The sequence below is a fragment of the Penicillium hispanicum genome (assembly GCF_028827665.1).
Source record: "Penicillium hispanicum strain IBT 35686 chromosome Unknown utg000004l_segment0_segment0, whole genome shotgun sequence".
Classification (NCBI taxonomy): domain Eukaryota; kingdom Fungi; phylum Ascomycota; class Eurotiomycetes; order Eurotiales; family Aspergillaceae; genus Penicillium; species Penicillium hispanicum.
In genome coordinates, this window is record NW_026623196.1 from 455,549 (window position 1) to 472,584 (window position 17,036).

A 17,036-nucleotide genomic window follows, 5' to 3' on the forward strand; every position below is an offset into this window, starting at 1 on the left:
CCCTACTTTCTTTGTGTTACTTTGGACGAACCTCGCGATGTCGACTTCGCCCTTTGTTGGTTGTTTTCTTGAATTTCTTTCAGAAGGGGTATCTCATCAATCTCATATTACCTAGGTAGCTCCATTATGTGTACTGCTAGAGTCGACCAGTGCGTCATATAATCTCTGCTTGCTTCTGGCCATACCAATCTTGCAATCCACCACGACCAGCGCTTTTCCCAGTACCCGATGCCAAGAGGAAATCGCTGAGCCGGGAAGCTCCCTCGTCTTCTTCATCCGGCCAATCGACCCTGGCACCACCTTTCATCTCCATCATTTCTTTTGCGGTGCCCCAGCTAAATCGGCACTCGTTCCCCCAGCCAAACACCGGATCCATGTTTTGTCGGAGCCAGCCGACGCACTTGGAATCTGAAGGGTAGCCACTGCCCCATCCTTCGTGGGGTGTGGATATGCTGCCAGGCTGTTGAACGTGAAGCACAGCGTCATATAAAACCTCCAGCGCGACATCACGCGTCACCTTGGCTGCTACACTAGCAGCACTCACGCACGGATACAGGGAGTCGGCTTTCTTGGCCACGGTGATTTTGAGGGACGGGAAAATCCGCTCCAGCTTCTGCTGGTACGTCACAGGGTTGCCAATTGTGTCAATATACACCTCTCGCACATCGACTCGGCGTTCTTCCACGATACCTCGAATGATTTCGATGGTTGCGTCCATCGCTTGGGCATTTAAATTGTAAATGGCTGTCCCTGGCTTCATCATCCCCGAAGAGATATCGCGCGCCGAAAGAACTTTAATCGCATATCCGCAGGACTCAAACAAATTATGACCGGGAGTATTGAGAGATTGCATCAGGCTCGCGCGTACACCGGGGGTGAGGGTTTTGCTGTCATCGAAACTGTGGTCTTGGGCCAGCAAGGAATGATGAAGATCGATCGGCAGATAGAAGGCGCTGTAGACCATGGGGCCTAGGACTGGACCACGGCCAGCCTCATCGACACCGAGCACACATGGTGTACTCTCTGCGGTCTCGCTAGTGTTTGATGATGTGGCGTGAGGTGTGATCGCGGTAGGACAAGGCGTGTAATATGCATAGGAATCCCCCGAAACCAGACGAGCCGGGTTTACACTGGGAGGAACGAAAGACAGAGCATCCTGAGGAGCATGAGGCATATTGCTATCCTCCATGCTGATGATCGGAAACGTAGAATGGGAAGTGGTGGAAGAAGACCTACGATGAATCTGTAAATCTGAATCCGAAATACCACAAACGCGTCGACGGTTCGGGCTTAGCGGCGCGCGTTGCGCTCCCCAAATTCCGTCGCATCATTCTTCCTCCTCCCCTTCCACTTGGCTCTGTGGCCGCCTGCCTCTTCTCGTGCATGTTCATTTTCTGTGAACGCTTACATCTCGAAAAATTCTCTCAGTGCTCCTGACTCTCCCAAGATGCCTCGCCCGCCCGGGAAAGCCCGTGATCTTGACTTCTCGAAGGTCGGAACCGCGGGAAGGTGAGTCGCTCCCCACCAATGCAAGCGCTTGTGCCGAATGTTTCGCGTTCCTAATGCACACGCCGAAATTAGGCGGACCGGTCTTACGCTGAAGGAAGGCCAGCGCGATGAATATGGAATGGAGGAAGTAGACGGCATATTCTCATCTCCTGAGAAGTCGCCTGCGAAAATGAATGGGTTCGATAACGCGGACAACGAAGACTCGATTGGCTCCGAGGGGATGTCCATGGACGAGGGTATGTGATCTTGCTAATCAATCCAAATCCTTTGCCAACTGGGCGCTGACCCGGTCGATCTAATCAGAGAATGCGCCTGGCCCGATGGATTTTCTTAATGGCGCGAACCGTTCGCACAGTGTCGCAATGCCCGCGCCTGGTCTCTCTGCATCTATCCGAAGATCCCCTGTCTTACGGTCTTCGCCAGAACAGGACGACCTGCTATCACCCAGCCCATCCGACGGGAAAAGCCTCAATGGTGCGCGACAGGAGCCCTCTCCTTTGACTACTCGTTCGGTCAACGCCGGAACATCCAACCAGAAAAACAACTCAAGGCGACCAGCAAAGGCACCGCTCGCAGCACCCGCGCAACATGCTGTTCATGACTTCTCTGATGGCGAGGGGGATGAGAATGCCGAGACCTTTACACCGGTTGAGAACGGTTTTGACGATAGCTTTGACGCTGGCAACGAGACCGTGGTCCATGATGATAGCCTGCCACAAACAGCAGATCAACAACCGAGCGGGACTGATAGCGACTTATCTCTCGTCCAAGGGTCCTCTACTCGGACAGAAAAGGTCTCGTCAACCTCAAAGACAATGAAGAAAGGAATCGCGCCACAAGCATCCGCCAAAACCAATGGCAACGCTAAATCTACGCGAAGGGGTCGGCCCCCAAAATCCCAGCACCCTGCTGAAGAAGCCGCGGATACAAGACCGGCAAAAAAGCTGAAAACTTCGAGTAATCAGTCGCAGACGACTCGTGAAGCGTTGGACCCAGAACTGAACCGAGTTGTAGAGAATTACGCCCAACGTTCAGGCCCATTGAAAGGCCGCAGCTTGTACATTCTCAAAAAAGAGGATCCATCTGACACCTCGAGCACTCACACCCGCTCTGGGCGAGTTTCTATCCGTCCTCTTGCGTACTGGCGCAATGAGCGCTGTGTTTACGGTGACGGAGAAGCTGCTGAAGGGCAACGCTATCCGCTATCGACAATTAAGGAGATTGTTCGCACGGAGGAGCATGTGCCAGAACAAAAGAAGAAGGGCAAGCGCTCGGGTCGGAAGTCCAAGTCCAAGAAGCACAGGGACGAATCTTCAGATGAAGAAGATGAAGACGTCGATCTCTGGGAGAAAGAGGGTGTTCTCCATGGTTATGTACCAAAGTGGGACCCCAAAACCCAAACTGCCAGCGAGGAAGAACTTCTCGGTAAGTGCTTTCTGGGTCCCGTCGGTTTAGATTTCTCTTTCTCGATTTTTTTTTTACCTGACGCCAACCCTGAACAGATATTGCGTATGGTCCGTCCGGAATTGTGACCAGAGAGGTCAAGGATTCTACCTTCCGGTTTGCCAAGTTGCTCAGTTCATCTTTCATCGGGTCGGGTGTCGTAGAACTCCCGCCAGACGGCGTGAAGAAACCAAAGAATTCGAAGAAGATGCACATGGTTTTCTACGTCTGCCACGGCCGTGTACAAGTTGGTATTTCTGATGTCCAGTTTACCGCTGGCAAGGGCTCTGTTTTCCAGGTCCCGCGAGGTAAGTGGAATATGGAATCCGATGGTTTTCTATTTGTGTGGCTTCGCTAACAACATGGTTGATCTTTCATAGGCAACTACTATAGCTTTGCCAATCCGTATGGAAAAGAAGCTCGGCTGTTCTTCACGCAGGGCTGTGTGCCAGGTGAAGGCGAGGAGTTGCCTCCGTCGGAATCCAAAAATGCCGTACAGGAGAGCGAGTTTGAACCCGACAGTGGCACATCCGCCCCCCGAGCTGCCAAGAGTCGGGGTCGCCCTAAGGGAAAACAGAGGGCTGGGAAATGAGAGGCTTGATATTTTATCCTCTCGCAGCCTTCCTCTCATGCCATGCCGGTATTGACAACGCGCCACGATACCTATCTTTTTCTTTGTTTCCAGCGATTTCTTCCTTTTTAGTATGTCCATGAATACCAGGATGTCGGTGTCAACAGTTTAATCTATTTGTGGTGATTTGGAGGCAGAGGGCCCTTGTGATATTGACTTAGGATAGACTTAGCACGGGCATTTCATTGATACGAAATGGACCTTTTGTCGCGATCCATGCTTCGTTATTAGTCTCAGATTTCCTCCATCAGCTCATCCAGACCATCGTCTAAGGTGGGAAAGTCTCCCACCTCCACCTTCTCCGGCTTCACAAAGACGCCTCGTTGCTCGAGACAGTCAAAGTAGCGCCGACCTCCAACACTGCCATCGTTCTTTCCTGTTGGCTCATCCAACTCAATTCCCACCCAAATAGGCTGCAGGTCCTTAGGCAGTTCACCATCATGTTCAATTTCACGAGCCGGCCCGGAGACAGGAATTGTCGGCACCGGGCCAACGAAACGAACAGTGCCCCGCCGGATGTGTGGCGGAGAAGAGGGTAGCACGATCGCCCGCCTGGACACTGCAATATCTGCATAACCAAAGGAACGAATGAGAGGAATGCCTTCCAGATATCAAAGAATCAACTGCTTACTACATACCTCGAGCGGCTACCTCTGCCTGATCCTTTTCGACTTGCTTGCGCAGAAACTCCTCAGGCGAGAGGGCGTTGGGATCGAAGCGGCCCAGCTTTTGGCTTCTCTTCCAAGCCAGAACGGAGTCCGAGAGAGACTCGTAGGTCTCGGCGGGCAGTTCATATTTCTCGACCGAAGACAAGTCGGTAAAGTTGGGACGCATCGCCTTCGGGCGAGTGTCATGGACCTGTTGACAGACTTAGCATGGATCGATAAGAAAATGGAACGAGCCGACCTCAATTTCTGACCCCTTGGCCACGCCATATTCTCCAATAATTCGATCGTCGCTCTCAAGCCATTGGTCAGGCTGGCCAGGTACTTTGAGGCTCAAGCGCTGACTACCCGGCGGGACACCGGTCATGGTCTCCAGTTTCCCCTTGAGCTGCATCACCGTCCAGGTAGGTGTAATGCGGCGCTCGGTGACGAAGCTGGGTTCCGCATTCTCGGACTTGGTAGAAGATGCATTTGTGATTAGGACAGAAATATCTGCCGGGGTAGGTTGAAATGCCATCTTGAGTATTCGTGGTATCCTAAGGGAGCGGGGATATAATAGGTTCTGAACAAGTGCGTTAGGGTTGTGATTGAATATCTGAGACGGAATGAGGCGAGATAGTGAAAAGCAAAGAGAGAAGCTGGAGAAGGCTTGCCAAGATCGGACCCAGAGACGCTATCAGGAGATTTTGATATTGTCGAGAGAACCAATGGCGAAAGCTTCCCGCCTCGTTGGGGGGGGCACACAGGAACAATCAGGGCCAATTGGATGATGAACATCCCTCCTCTCTGACTCTATCGCAGGGACCTTTGCTAGACGATAGAACTCAAGTGTCTACTCACATTATCTCAAGTCGGACCGAGCGATCACCAGCGGATCGTCCGTCATATCCAACAATGCTGAAAGACGCCGCGAACTTTCCAGAATGCGTGTGAGCTTAGTCATCTAGAGAGGCAAAGCAGAAGGCAAAGCCTTCCAAGGATTAGGACGACCCAATAGGAGGATAGATCCGCAAGTTGGAAGGGATATGGAAGGACAGGTGCAGCTCCTTTGTGATGTTGAGCGCAGATTATGAGGTGGTTTAACGCCAAGTGGTTATTTCGAGCAGTTAACTAGTACTGATGCGCAGCGGTAGAAGACCCTCGCGATTTGAATCTGACATCACTTTGACACTACAAGCATCTCAAGATTGGCCCTGGCCAAAGGTAGATGGGCACTTGTCCATTCCGATATCTGTGCTTCATCGAGACCTGGAATCTACCATTGCCTCGACATCGGCCGTTGAATGAGTCGAAGTTCCGCGCAAGCGCAAGACGCCTCCACGTGACGCCCCTCGTCTGGCTTTGCGGCCCACGCAGTCAGATCGGAGAACAAGATCCTCCACCATGGCATCCCAGGCCGCCGAGTACGAGCAACAGAACGTGCACGAAATCTATCAGAACATCGCGAAACACTTCTCCTCCACCCGCTACAAGGTGCGCCTGAGCCATGCAACTTGTGAGCCCCGCTAACTCGTACTTGCTATCAGCCATGGCCCATTGTGGAACGATTCCTCCAGGAACTGTCGCCAGGGACAGTTGGGCTTGATGTCGGCTGTGGGAATGGCAAGAACCTCGCAGTGAATAAAGATGTCTTCATTGTTGCATCAGATCGGTACGTAGGGCTACGAGTGCGATGGGGGAACAGCTTTTAGCGTTTGTTGTGTCTGCTTCTCTCAATTTCTTTTTCTTCTCTTCTTTCTTTTCTGTTTTAAAATGACTCTGGATTTACATCTCAGGGTTTCATTCTTCCCACATTGTCTCGAGCTGAACTAATTCGATAGACAGGTCAGAGAACCTGGTCCAGATTGCAACCCAGCATCAGCCCCATTCGACCGTGGTGGCCGATATTCTCCAACTTCCACACCGGGATGCTTCATTTGACTTTGCAATCTCCATTGCCGTCGTGCATCATCTGTCTACCCCGGAACGGAGAATCGAGGCCATTGCCGAGATTCTGCGAACCGTCAAACGCGGATCAGAGGTGCAGCCCGGAGGCAAAATTCTGGTTTATGCCTGGGCCCTCGAGCAGAAAAGCAGCCGTCGTGGCTGGGACAAAGGTGATCCTCAGGACATCATGGTGCCCTGGGTCCGCAAGGCCGTTTCGGTGGAAGATCAGTCCCAAACTTTCCACCGCTACTATCATCTGTATGCGGAGGGGGAGCTGGAGCACGACATTGACCAGGCCGGTGGTCGCGTGCTGGAGTCGGGATACGAGAAAGACAACTGGTGGGCCATCGCAACGCCCAAGACCGCTTCATGATGTGCAGTGGCCCTTCGAGAACCAGCCTCGAAAGTCGTCATCCAACGAGAACGCGGGCGCGTGAGAACTTTGCAGCACGAAAAAAGACCCTCCCCACACGGTCAAGCAGACAAGAAGATCTCAAAGACAAGAAACGCGCAAGACGCGGGGGGATGAAAATCCTCTATACAATTCACGCACAAATCACGGTATACCTCCAGGCCGGCGCTATGCAATTCGTATCAAGAAAACAAAGGAAAGCCGTACACGCGTTTGATCGTCGTTTCATCTTAGGGCAACGTTCGAGGGGGCATTCCCAGATGCGGCCCCATCAAACCCGGTGGGGGGATGCCCGTCTCCGGAGGGCGTCCAACTCCATAGTACTCCCGTGGTGGAGGTGGTGCCGGTGGTGCATATGCCGGGACGCCCGCTGTCAGTTCTTCCAGGGACGGGAGCTGAGGGGGAAGACCGGCCGGGAGGCCAGGAATTGCGCGCGAGGTCGAGGTCTTTCGGGGCCGGGTCAATGACGTGCTGGCACGACGGGTTCTGGTGGTCGGGGGATCGATTGCCGCGCTAGATAGGGAAAATGGCACCACGCCCGCGCGACGAGCCATCTCTTGTTCACCCAGCTGCCAGTGCATGGCCTCTGCCGCACGCCAGGGAATCGCCATTTCCTCCGCCACCTTGGACCACATCTCTGCTTTGAATCTACCTCGCCGTTAGCCACTCTGGCCTTGTCTTGTGGGTGATCTCTTTTTTTTCTTGCGTCCTACCGTTCGTATAACCGGGCCAGTTTGTTCTTCTTGTCTTCGTCCCACTCGCTGCGACGCTCCAGATAGTTCTGGTAGTGCAGACGACAGCTAATGGCGCTTCGGCCCGGCAGCCGTTTGCTGATATCCTCCCATTTCATGCCGCTGCCTCGCAGCTCGATGATCAAGGCGTCTTCCTCTGGTGACCACTTGGACTGCTTCTTTGCGGGGGACTCCGCCGTATGCGCTGGTTGCAAACGCTTCGTCGCCCCTGCAGGACCAGACTTGGTCAACGGCGGGGCCACTGCCACCGGAGCCGGACCTGTCAAGATGGGCGGCGGACCTGGCACAGTCCGAGGTAGATAAGCAGGTGTGGGATTTCCCGGGGCGGCTTCTTCCTCATCTTGGGGCTTGAGTAGTAGTGAGATATCCACTTTGGCGGGCGGCAAGATAGGCCGGTTTTGTAACGCAATCATATGCGCGATGGGAGCCGGGTCTCGGGGGTCGTTGTTCTCAGGATCAGGATGGAAGAAACCAAAAGACGGCAAAGATAGAAACAAATTCCTCCCCACGAACGCCTCCAATACAAAAGAAGGGTTTGGATGGGTAAGGCACAGAGAGGGAGAGAAAGAGGGGGGAGCAACGCTGGTGGTCTCTCCCCAATGACGACACTTTCTTTTTACTGTCTCTCTTCTCTTTTTTTCTGTTCGGGTGATCAACCTCGAGAAGCTTAGAACCCGAATCAAATGCTCCGGGTCGTCAAGCAGAAAGTCAAACGGAATCGCGGTCTCGTGCAACAAATGGTGAGGTCAGAGCAAGCCTCGCTGAGGCTACGCGGCAGGAATAGCGGTACAGAGTACCGTGGAAAGGATCTAGAGATCACGTCGGGGCCTGGTTGGGATAGGGGAGGAGAAATAGCGAACAACGATGATGGAAAGATGAGGAGAGAGAGGAGGAGAGGAAAGGAAGAAGAGAAGAGGTATAGCCAAAAAGCAAGCGAGCCCAGAACTTGAAGATGAAACCCGATCAACGCTTGTCAAGGCCCGGGATGGATCCTCCAGAGAGTCTTAGACCGCGATGGAGACTATAGACCCAAATACTGTAGATTAACCATTTGGGTGCCTACTTAAGAAATTATGGGGCAGTGCGAGGCCGATGGGGGGAAGAAGCAGGTATAGGTATTGTAAAGGGGGAAACCAGGAAACGCCCAAACCACGATCCATCCAGGGAGGGAAAGGAGAGGGAAAACATCGAAACGGGGAAAATCAAAATCCAAAAAGAGGGAAAAGAAAAGAAAAAGAAAAAGAAAAAAGAAAAGCAGGCCAATATCTCCGATCCACTCAGGGCTGCTGCTTTTAATTAAAGATGGCCTGCTGAAGCGGTCAAACCTCATACTACTTCCCCTCCCTCTCTCTAATTATTTCCTCCCTCTCCTGCACACCCAGTCCTTTCCAGAATTAACCCCAATTCAAAAAGGCAGACTAAGCTAGAGACCACCTCTAGATTGGTAGCTAGCTCATGTTACTTTCTTCGGGCCCATGGTCTCGCTAGCCGGCAAAGAACGGTTGACAGCTTTGCGAACCGACAAACACCGCAGCGAGAGTAGAAAAAAGGAATATCAGAAAAAGCGAAAACCAAAAACCCGAACAAAAAAAAACCATCCAAGGGACCCGCCCTCCATCCTTGGTGAAATGAGCGATACGTAACGGGACACTTTAAAGCATGGACCAGTCACAACGTCGCCCAACGGGGGCCCAGACGCTAAACCCGCCCTAATGCCATGCCGTTGTGACTAAAACCCGGTCAATTTCAGGAGATCGTAACTATGGGTGCGATGCTCTCAACGGCCGCCACGAGGCCAATAGGAGCTCGACGAATCCACCCTGGCCCCTCCTCTTCCTGCTCTTTCCTGTTCCCTCAACTCCCTTCTCTCGTCATGTACCTAAGTAACCCCCCCCCCCTTTATGCTCTTCCGTTAGTGTCGAGCCCCTCCTCTAGCCTGGATGAGCTAATGACCTTAGGGATCTGGGGTCTTGCGCGTTGGGTTGTGCTCGCCTCGTCCCACCCGGGGAGGGGCGTTGCCTCTTTTGAGCCTGGGTTTGCAGCCTCAGTTCCTCGTGCAGCCAGTCGGGGATTTTTCTCGTGTAGGGCTTCTCTCCTCTTCTGCATGTATGCATGTACTTGTCTCGCCTGGATGTAGCTGTCTCTGCAGTAGTTCGTTTGCCTTCTTTTTTCTCTTTGTCTCACCCCTCCTGTCTTTGACTTTCCACCCGTCCTGGTGATAATGATTCGCTCTTTGTCGACGTATAATCATTCTCACTACTCGTATTTACTACCAGGTACCCCGGGTACCCTGTATAGACCATACTATCAACAATGAGATTGAAGGATGAAGGTATTTCGAGGGTGGATCCCTCTCATCCCGGATTCCCGACTTCTCGGATGGCGGGTTGCTGGTGTCGGTCTCCCACTGGATTCAGGAAAGTACTGGAGCATACTATATATACGTTCCCCTCCTTCCTCGTGTTGTGATCTGGGCGAGGCTGCGATGGGTATTATAGAAATGGGCAATTCTTCCAGAACCTCTAGCTCCAAGCCGGATAAGCTCGGCGCTGTAAGACTCCTGAATGTTGTGCCGCACGCCCAGCGTTCGCAGTCTCTTTTTCCTGGTCACACGGCGTCGCAATCACGATAGTCGATTGGGTAAGGAGGAAGAGCGAAGGAGAGAGGAGTGGGGGGTGGGTAAAAAGGAGCCGGGACGGGCGCGAAATGAGCTCCCGGATGATCAGGTCTAGAAGCTCAAGCTTCCTTTCAACATGGCTCGGCTCGCAGAGATAATGCGCGATGCGATGCACCGGCTGGAAAGCTGGATCTTGCGATCGTGTGAGAACCGGGGGCCACTCGGCATTCTCCGTGCGCAAGACTCGTGGTTAATTTTACCCAGTACCAAGATTGTAGACCATCCAACTCACGGATCACCGAGATTTGAATCAGATGGCGAAGAGGCGAGGCTAAGGTCTCAGGTTTGATTTGCCCCAGAGCCGGGCTGACAGTATGAGACAATGCTCCCGAACCGGAGGCGCCGCTTGAACGACGGGGCCAGGGGCGGCGCGTTCCCACCAGATTAAGGGACCGGTGGAGCCTCCGTTCTGGCCGCGGGTGCGCGGGAGGTGGTTCATGATGACTGGTTGATGATCCCATGGCGAGTGGTTAATTTCCGGAGCCCGAGGGCCTGTTCGTACTGCAAATTGCACGATCCCGAAGACGAAGCGTCTGCAGAGCGCCCAAGGAGACCAAGGGGACTAAGGAAACCAAGGGGCGCGGAACCGCTCGCGCTAGTTCGTTCACTAAAAATGAGGGTGTCGACGATGACGCTAATAATCTGCAAATGCACGAGACGAAGAAGGAGGGGGGCTCCGTGCCCTTATTCTCCGTGATTGGCGACCTGCAAGAGCTGGCACGAGCCCCAAGTGGCGAAGCCACCCTAATGCAGCCCATCCCAAGGTGACTGTCGTACAAATTGGCGGTGGAGAGTGGTTGCAGCGAACACGGGTTCCTTGGGCCAAAGTACGCATGTGCATCTCGAGATTGTGTTGGTGTTGATCTGGCCCGTTGCCAGGGAGAGGACTTGCAGAGCTCCCCGAGTTGATGTCAGTGTACGCCTGGTGCAGTGGACGTGTCTACTGTATGGCCCGGTTGTCGATGGTCGACGATCCCCCCCCCCCCCCCAGTTGCCTGAAACGCCCAGTCGAAGCGCTGAGGGATCGGCATGCAACCTGTCATCCTCTCTTCTGGATGGAGTAGACTCTGCATTTCTCCGAGCTCTGGTCGGATCTGGGGAGAAGCTTGCAGGCCAAATTTGTCCATGTGGGCCACTCGAGATGGTCTGTCACGCTGGTCAGACAAGAGACAGAGGAGTCCAGTACCGCTCCCTCTTCTTCCTCTGCCTTCTCCTCTGGTCACCATTGGCAGGCACAGCGAAGATACGCTAGATGAAGAGAAGGGAGGGGGGAGGGTTGGAGCAAGAACGGGGCAACGGCTCGAACGCCCGTTTGGGCCGAAGCAAAAAGACGATCCGCGACGATCCCGTGGTGAAATGGAGGCAAGAGGGGAACAGCCGATCCCAGAGGTCTCAGATGAGGACTGAGTGGCGAGCACTCAACCAGCGCACACCGCATGCTAGCTACTATGCCGTACAGGGTAGGATATGTATACCCACGACAGAGCATGCCTAGCAGGACCGTCGGACTATACATGTAGGTACTATGCAACTATGCAACCACTGCGAAGCATTGCCCCAACCACGACGGTGAGAGTGGGGGACACCGTTGGATCATCGCGACTATGACTTAAGTGGAAGTGGCCAAGGCGCTGCCGGCGGAGTTTCTTCTTGATGTACTCCGTACTGGAGAATACTCTCTTCGTGCTGTAGTAGCTACTACGCCTCTATACTGTTTATCCAATGTGATTATGTCTACAGGTCTTCGTGACGACTGTACTATATACTCCTGTGCAAGGATCGTCCAAAATGACCGACTCATCCACCCGACCCAGTTTCCGCTTGAAACCCCTTTACCCGGCTTCATTTCCCTGCGTTTCATCATGAATCTATTTCCATCGCCCGCAATATCAAGGACGGAAGCTTTGGAACACTCATTTCTCCTATACGTAAGGGGCAACGTGCTCGCGCGGAATGGTTCGACGTGGTATATTTAGCGAGTTACTACGTACGCAGCGAGGACTATATACGTAATACCAAGCCTATACGCCGAACGAGGTTTCTCGGCAGGCCCGAGAACGACGGGGGCCAGCTCCACCTGCAGCCCGTGAGGTGCTTCCAAAGTACTGACTTACGTATGTCCGTATCTACAGTGGACAGCATATATTATTCCGGTGGATGTAGGCAGAGCTGAAAAAGCGGCGCCCAACCGTCCGATGGGGTAGTGCGTGCGGCGATCTTCGGTAAACGCGAGGAACGCCGCTGTCACTCGGAGGAAATTTCTTTCCCTATGGTATGTATAGAGATATATCGACTATTGAGGAGGGAAATGGGCTGAAAGATGTACTTCCTAGCCTGGTCTGGGTCGCGATGCCGGGCACGAACGCGGGTGTTTTCCTCTCCATTGAAGAATCGGGCAAACCAGCCTGACGGACGGCTGCTCCAAGAGCTGATACCTCCCTATACATGAGAGTATCGATCGAGAGTACTTTGGAGCTCAGTGCTAATCGCCCAAACCAGAAGGAGCGGCAACGCATATTAAAGACTCGGCCGGATCTCGCTCGATCGAACATCCTGCGAGCCAATCACTCCCTTGAAAGCCCGCCGTCGCGGGATTCGTCAGGCTGCGCTCCACTCGCTTCTGAAACACCCCTCTCGGCCTTGTGGGGAACCCAATTCCTCTCTCCGTCTAGACCCGTGAAGCTGTCAGATGGAGTGAACCGGTTCGCGAGTCAAGATTTCTTTTGCTGGGCCCTTTCTAATTGTTGACCGTGACCGGTCCCTGTCGTACCCAGGACCCAGGAGCTTCAGGACTCCCTCTGTCCTCATTGCAGGTCTCGTCGGATCCCGCTTGGGAGTTCGATCTCTCCACGGTCCAATCCTCCTCCAGCCTGATTCTCTGGCATTGCACATTCCGGGGGGAGTATTGACAGGGACGGTCATCTCCCACAGGTGATACCTCACCTGACGCTTTGGTCGAGACTCCTTCCCAATCAGCCAACAGTCCTGGAAATAATGAATAGGAGTCTAGACCTCGTCGTGGGTGCTTCGGTGCTTCTGGACCGTTGCGGAGTCTGCTGATCGTCATTCAGGCGCGAGTATCCCGACCACGGTTCGGGTTGACACCCCCTACAGCCGGATAACGATGTCTTGCCCCCCCCCCTGTCTCGATTCGATAGCTGTCAGGCCTGATTGGGGAGGTCGAACGAGGACACTTTTCACCACGGGCGCCGGGGATGATTCCCGGGTTCAGGCACCGTTTCACCTTGGGCACAGTCCGTGCCTGTGGCGCTGACTCTCTGTGCGCCAATCTCACCACACTTAATTTCGCAAAAGCCGAGGCGATGTTCGGTTGAGACTCATGCCGGTCGCTCCTTTCCACAAGGGACGTCATCTCAGAAAAGGCGTGATTCCGGGTTCTTTGAATTCAAGGGTGTCGGGGTTTCTTTATCTCTCACCCTGGGTCTTAGAGCCTGGCTGCTACTTGAGACTGGCAGGATGTTATGAATTTTTATATACCTTCAGCCTGATCCCCTGGGATATTGTAAGACTGGTGACAGAGACATTCATGAATTTATCTCTGAAGATAAATTCCCAACTACTGTCTCCCATCAAACCAAGTAGGATGCATACCAGTCGAATCTCTTCCAGCAACACCGTCTTTCATCGTCGATAATGCATCGTCCATCCCTCAAACAAAGAACGAGAGGACTTGGGAAGAATCAAAGAACTTGCTCGGCGCTCATGAAAAATGGCTCTACTCTGAGTGATAAGAGTGCAATACCTCCAGGTCCTCGAGCCCGGAATTTCTGCATTTCTATCCTGACTACGATCAAGCCAACCGAATTGCCTCTGTAATACAAGATCAAATATATTATTTATACAATCCACAGGCTTTTGTGACAGGAAGTCCAGTCCTCACCAATGTCCTCTACAGCCTCCGGTGAGTGACAGCGAGTCTTTATACCACTTTACCGAATCTAAAGTCATTCATCCAGTATCCAATGATCACTCGGTTACCAACGAGCTCACTGACCGAGAGAAAAAACAAGCGTCAGCATCATGGCGGGTAAGATAAATCCAGTGTGTCCACTCGACCAAGTATCTGACGGGTATAGTCGCCATTCAATCCCGACTGGGACGATAAGATGTCAGTCCAAACGCCCGCTGGCTTCCAGAATGCTGGGGACGAATGCTACCGAAATGTGACGTTCCAGATGCTTCTCCATGCCCCAGTCTTTCTGCATTGGGTTGATTGGTACAGGAGACATCATATCCCACGGGGCGAGACCTGTCGATTGGGTGAAGACGAACAGGAGTGCAAGGTGTGTTTGTTCCATGGCTTCTGTACCATATATTGGGGCAGCGATCGGACAGACTATAAGACTAGGTTTGATGATTTCTGGGATTTGGTTTTCAATGACTGGGCTGGTGGTACCAACGAAGGACAGCAAGACCCTGCTGAGTTTTTTCCAGAGCTGTATAGGCAGTTTCACGAGGATGTCCGGGAGCTTTTGTGAGTAGTTCCCGTCTGTCTCTCTTTTCCCTCGCCCAAGACTGACGTTTCCATAATGATTAGTCGCTTGGATCTCGAGCATATCTGCAGACTGCCAGTCATTCACGTTCGGACATGCAAAGGTAAACACGCATGTCGTGACAAGACTTTCACAACAGATGAGTCGGCCTTTTTGCACGCTACTTTCAGTGGCGACGACACGGAAACCATGACCATCGAAGAAGCTGTTGGCCGCTTTTTCGATGAAGAGGTCATTGCCGACGGCAAATGTAGCAAATGCAAAAATAATCGAGCCACAACAGATCGGATCGGCCATCCGCCGGAGTTGCTCTTGGTGCATCTCAATCGAATCGATGAGAAGGCTCTGAAGATATCTCGACCCATTCAGTTCTCCGAGACGCTCACGTTGAAAAGTGAATGTTTTGACCCGCGGCTGGCTGGAATGAGGGAATCTGTTGAATACGAACTTTCATCGGTCCAGATGCACCGGGGCGACACGACTCAATCTGGCCACTATGTCATTGCGGTCAAGGGTCCCACCGGAAACTGGACCTTGATTGATGACGATGAAACGGAAGACTACGCCGAGTTCACGAATTTTGCATCCACGGATTCTGTCCAGCAGGAGGCCTACATTTTTGCATATCGTCGGTTACCCACGAAGCCAGACGATGTGGAGATGATTGCTGGCGAAGAAAACGATACGGAGATAGAAAACTTAGCTGGGAGTGACAGCGCTACGAAGGGCGCTGCAACTTCCAGTGGTGGCGGTGGTGATCGAGGTAGACTCGAGTTGAGATTTACCAGCAAAGAAGGAACTGAGACTTTCAATATCGAGATTTCTGGACAGCTCAGAAGTGGCATCTACTCTGCTCAACAAGACAATTCCGGGGAAAAATTTCCAGGAATGACAGAGAAGCAGGATCGAGGTAGACTCGAGTTGAGAGTCATCAGTAAAGAAGGGGTCGAGACTCTCAATGTCGAAATTGCTGGACTGCTCAAAAATAATCTTCGTGCGGAACAATCGAGCTCTAAAAAGTCCAAGGGTGTGAAGAAACGATTATCTGCGAAGCCTCCCGTTCGCAGAAGGTCATCGAGAAAAAAGAAGACTTGAATGTGTATGGATAAGCAGAAAGGGTTGAGAGCGGGGGCTCCCTGTTGTATTGCTGTTTGCACTTTGGAGAATAATCGCAGAAGATCCTGAAGCATGGAGTATATATCTTAGGTAGTCCACACCGGAGGATTTGGAGCCACGAATTTCTCGCTGCTATTCGCTTCTGAACCCATAAGAAATTAGTTTTTCAGACATCTCGATTGTCCCAAGGTTGCAACTGTCTGGCCGGCCCGCGTCGCTCAATCTCCACAACCAAACACTTCCGTTGCCCAACGCTCTCGAGCATGGATGCGTCTGCTGTACAGAAAGACCGACCACCAATAGCCTCCTTTGTTGATCGTCTTATCACCGGTTTAGCCGACTTCAAACCTCAGCTATCCACTACCGACATCAATGAACTGGATTCGTTGAGACCACAGGGGGCAACTCAGGAGAAGCAACACCAGAGTCCGCTCTCTGGGCTTCCAGCACCACAGCTGACCAAGGTCAAGCCTCTGATGCTTACATTGCACTGTATTTTTCCAAACGAACTTCTCCCGGCCCTCGATATCCTCGACCGGAGGCTGGTGCAGCGTTTCGTGCGCGCCGACAGAACCCGTGTTGCAACGGCGACGGCAGATGAGCACGACCAGGTCATGGTGACAGAATGTCCAAGTTTACATCAAGCGGAATCCGACAAACCACTAAAGGAGGAAGTCCAGGATGCAGAAATCTTCCTGGTCGCATCGGCCTCGACTGCCCCTCCACACCAAGGTCCAGGCGTTCCGCCATCAACATCCACCACGCAGGAACCAGAAAAAGGCTACGAAGTCCGCTTACATGCATGGAATTGCACTTGTCCTACATTTGCATTATCAGCATTCCGAGATCTAAGATCAAGACTGGATCCGGCCTCTGAATATCAGACTGGAATAGATATGTTGCATAACCAGGATGGACCTAGCATGTACCCGTTTGGTGGGACTCTCGCCTGTGCTACAGACAAGGGGTTGCTGCCAGTCTGTAAGCACATTTTAGCTTGCATACTGTTTGCTCGGTGCCCGGGGCTATTCGGGCGCGATGGAGACGGGAGGCGACTGGTCTCCGTGGAAGAGTTGGCTGGTTGGTGTGCCGGCTGGGGCGGTTGACTTGCCCAACCCTAGCCAGCAAGCATGAAACGGTGCCCCGAATATCACCCTCGATACACTCGGTCTACCATACGATTCCCACTGGAACCGTGCTCAGTCTACGAGACCCAAACAAGAGAGTCGTGGTTATGATAGCCAGTAACTTTCAACGAGTCTTGAGAGACCGGCCTCGCCCACGATGAAGCAGACCAGAAAGTTGGCTAATGCAGGAGCCCACTGAGGAATGAAAGGGCATCCGGTTACCCAATAATTTTACCTTCTATCCGGATTCGTCGTCATCTGCGG

At 52.8% G+C, this 17,036-nt stretch overlaps 7 protein-coding genes across 7 annotated transcripts; 4 read left to right on the forward strand and 3 right to left on the reverse strand.

Moving 5' to 3' along the window:
- Positions 1 to 154: 154 nt before the first annotated feature.
- On the reverse strand, positions 155 to 1,189 carry N7459_003914 (ribonuclease H2 catalytic subunit RNH201; the record flags this gene model as incomplete). The annotated part of the gene is made up of 1 exon (XM_056943098.1): positions 155 to 1,189. One exon carries the CDS (start codon positions 1,187 to 1,189, stop codon positions 155 to 157), a length of 1,035 nt encoding a protein of 344 aa, XP_056799981.1.
- A 258-nt stretch (positions 1,190 to 1,447) lies between these two features.
- On the forward strand, positions 1,448 to 3,544 carry N7459_003915 (Cupin domain protein; the record flags this gene model as incomplete). The annotated part of the gene is made up of 5 exons (XM_056943099.1): positions 1,448 to 1,509; positions 1,582 to 1,745; positions 1,813 to 2,934; positions 3,012 to 3,260; positions 3,333 to 3,544. 5 exons carry the CDS (start codon positions 1,448 to 1,450, stop codon positions 3,542 to 3,544), a joined length of 1,809 nt encoding a protein of 602 aa, XP_056799982.1.
- A 272-nt stretch (positions 3,545 to 3,816) lies between these two features.
- N7459_003916 (tubulin-folding cofactor B) lies at positions 3,817 to 4,765 on the reverse strand (the record flags this gene model as incomplete). The annotated part of the gene is made up of 3 exons (XM_056943100.1): positions 3,817 to 4,151; positions 4,222 to 4,441; positions 4,490 to 4,765. The coding sequence occupies 3 exons, from the start codon at positions 4,763 to 4,765 to the stop codon at positions 3,817 to 3,819; spliced, it is 831 nt and encodes a 276-aa protein (XP_056799983.1).
- Positions 4,766 to 5,631: 866 nt separating this feature from the next.
- Positions 5,632 to 6,547, forward strand: N7459_003917 (tRNA (carboxymethyluridine(34)-5-O)-methyltransferase; the record flags this gene model as incomplete). The annotated part of the gene is made up of 3 exons (XM_056943101.1): positions 5,632 to 5,721; positions 5,775 to 5,899; positions 6,073 to 6,547. 3 exons carry the CDS (start codon positions 5,632 to 5,634, stop codon positions 6,545 to 6,547), a joined length of 690 nt encoding a protein of 229 aa, XP_056799984.1.
- Positions 6,548 to 6,816: 269 nt separating this feature from the next.
- On the reverse strand, positions 6,817 to 7,751 carry N7459_003918 (MYB DNA-binding domain protein; the record flags this gene model as incomplete). The annotated part of the gene is made up of 2 exons (XM_056943102.1): positions 6,817 to 7,234; positions 7,300 to 7,751. The coding sequence occupies 2 exons, from the start codon at positions 7,749 to 7,751 to the stop codon at positions 6,817 to 6,819; spliced, it is 870 nt and encodes a 289-aa protein (XP_056799985.1).
- Positions 7,752 to 13,918: 6,167 nt separating this feature from the next.
- On the forward strand, positions 13,919 to 15,624 carry N7459_003919 (ubiquitin carboxyl-terminal hydrolase; the record flags this gene model as incomplete). The annotated part of the gene is made up of 4 exons (XM_056943103.1): positions 13,919 to 13,937; positions 13,993 to 14,063; positions 14,113 to 14,510; positions 14,574 to 15,624. The coding sequence occupies 4 exons, from the start codon at positions 13,919 to 13,921 to the stop codon at positions 15,622 to 15,624; spliced, it is 1,539 nt and encodes a 512-aa protein (XP_056799986.1).
- A 284-nt stretch (positions 15,625 to 15,908) lies between these two features.
- Positions 15,909 to 16,751, forward strand: N7459_003920 (uncharacterized protein; the record flags this gene model as incomplete). The annotated part of the gene is made up of 1 exon (XM_056943104.1): positions 15,909 to 16,751. The coding sequence occupies one exon, from the start codon at positions 15,909 to 15,911 to the stop codon at positions 16,749 to 16,751; it is 843 nt and encodes a 280-aa protein (XP_056799987.1).
- Positions 16,752 to 17,036: the final 285 nt, after the last annotated feature.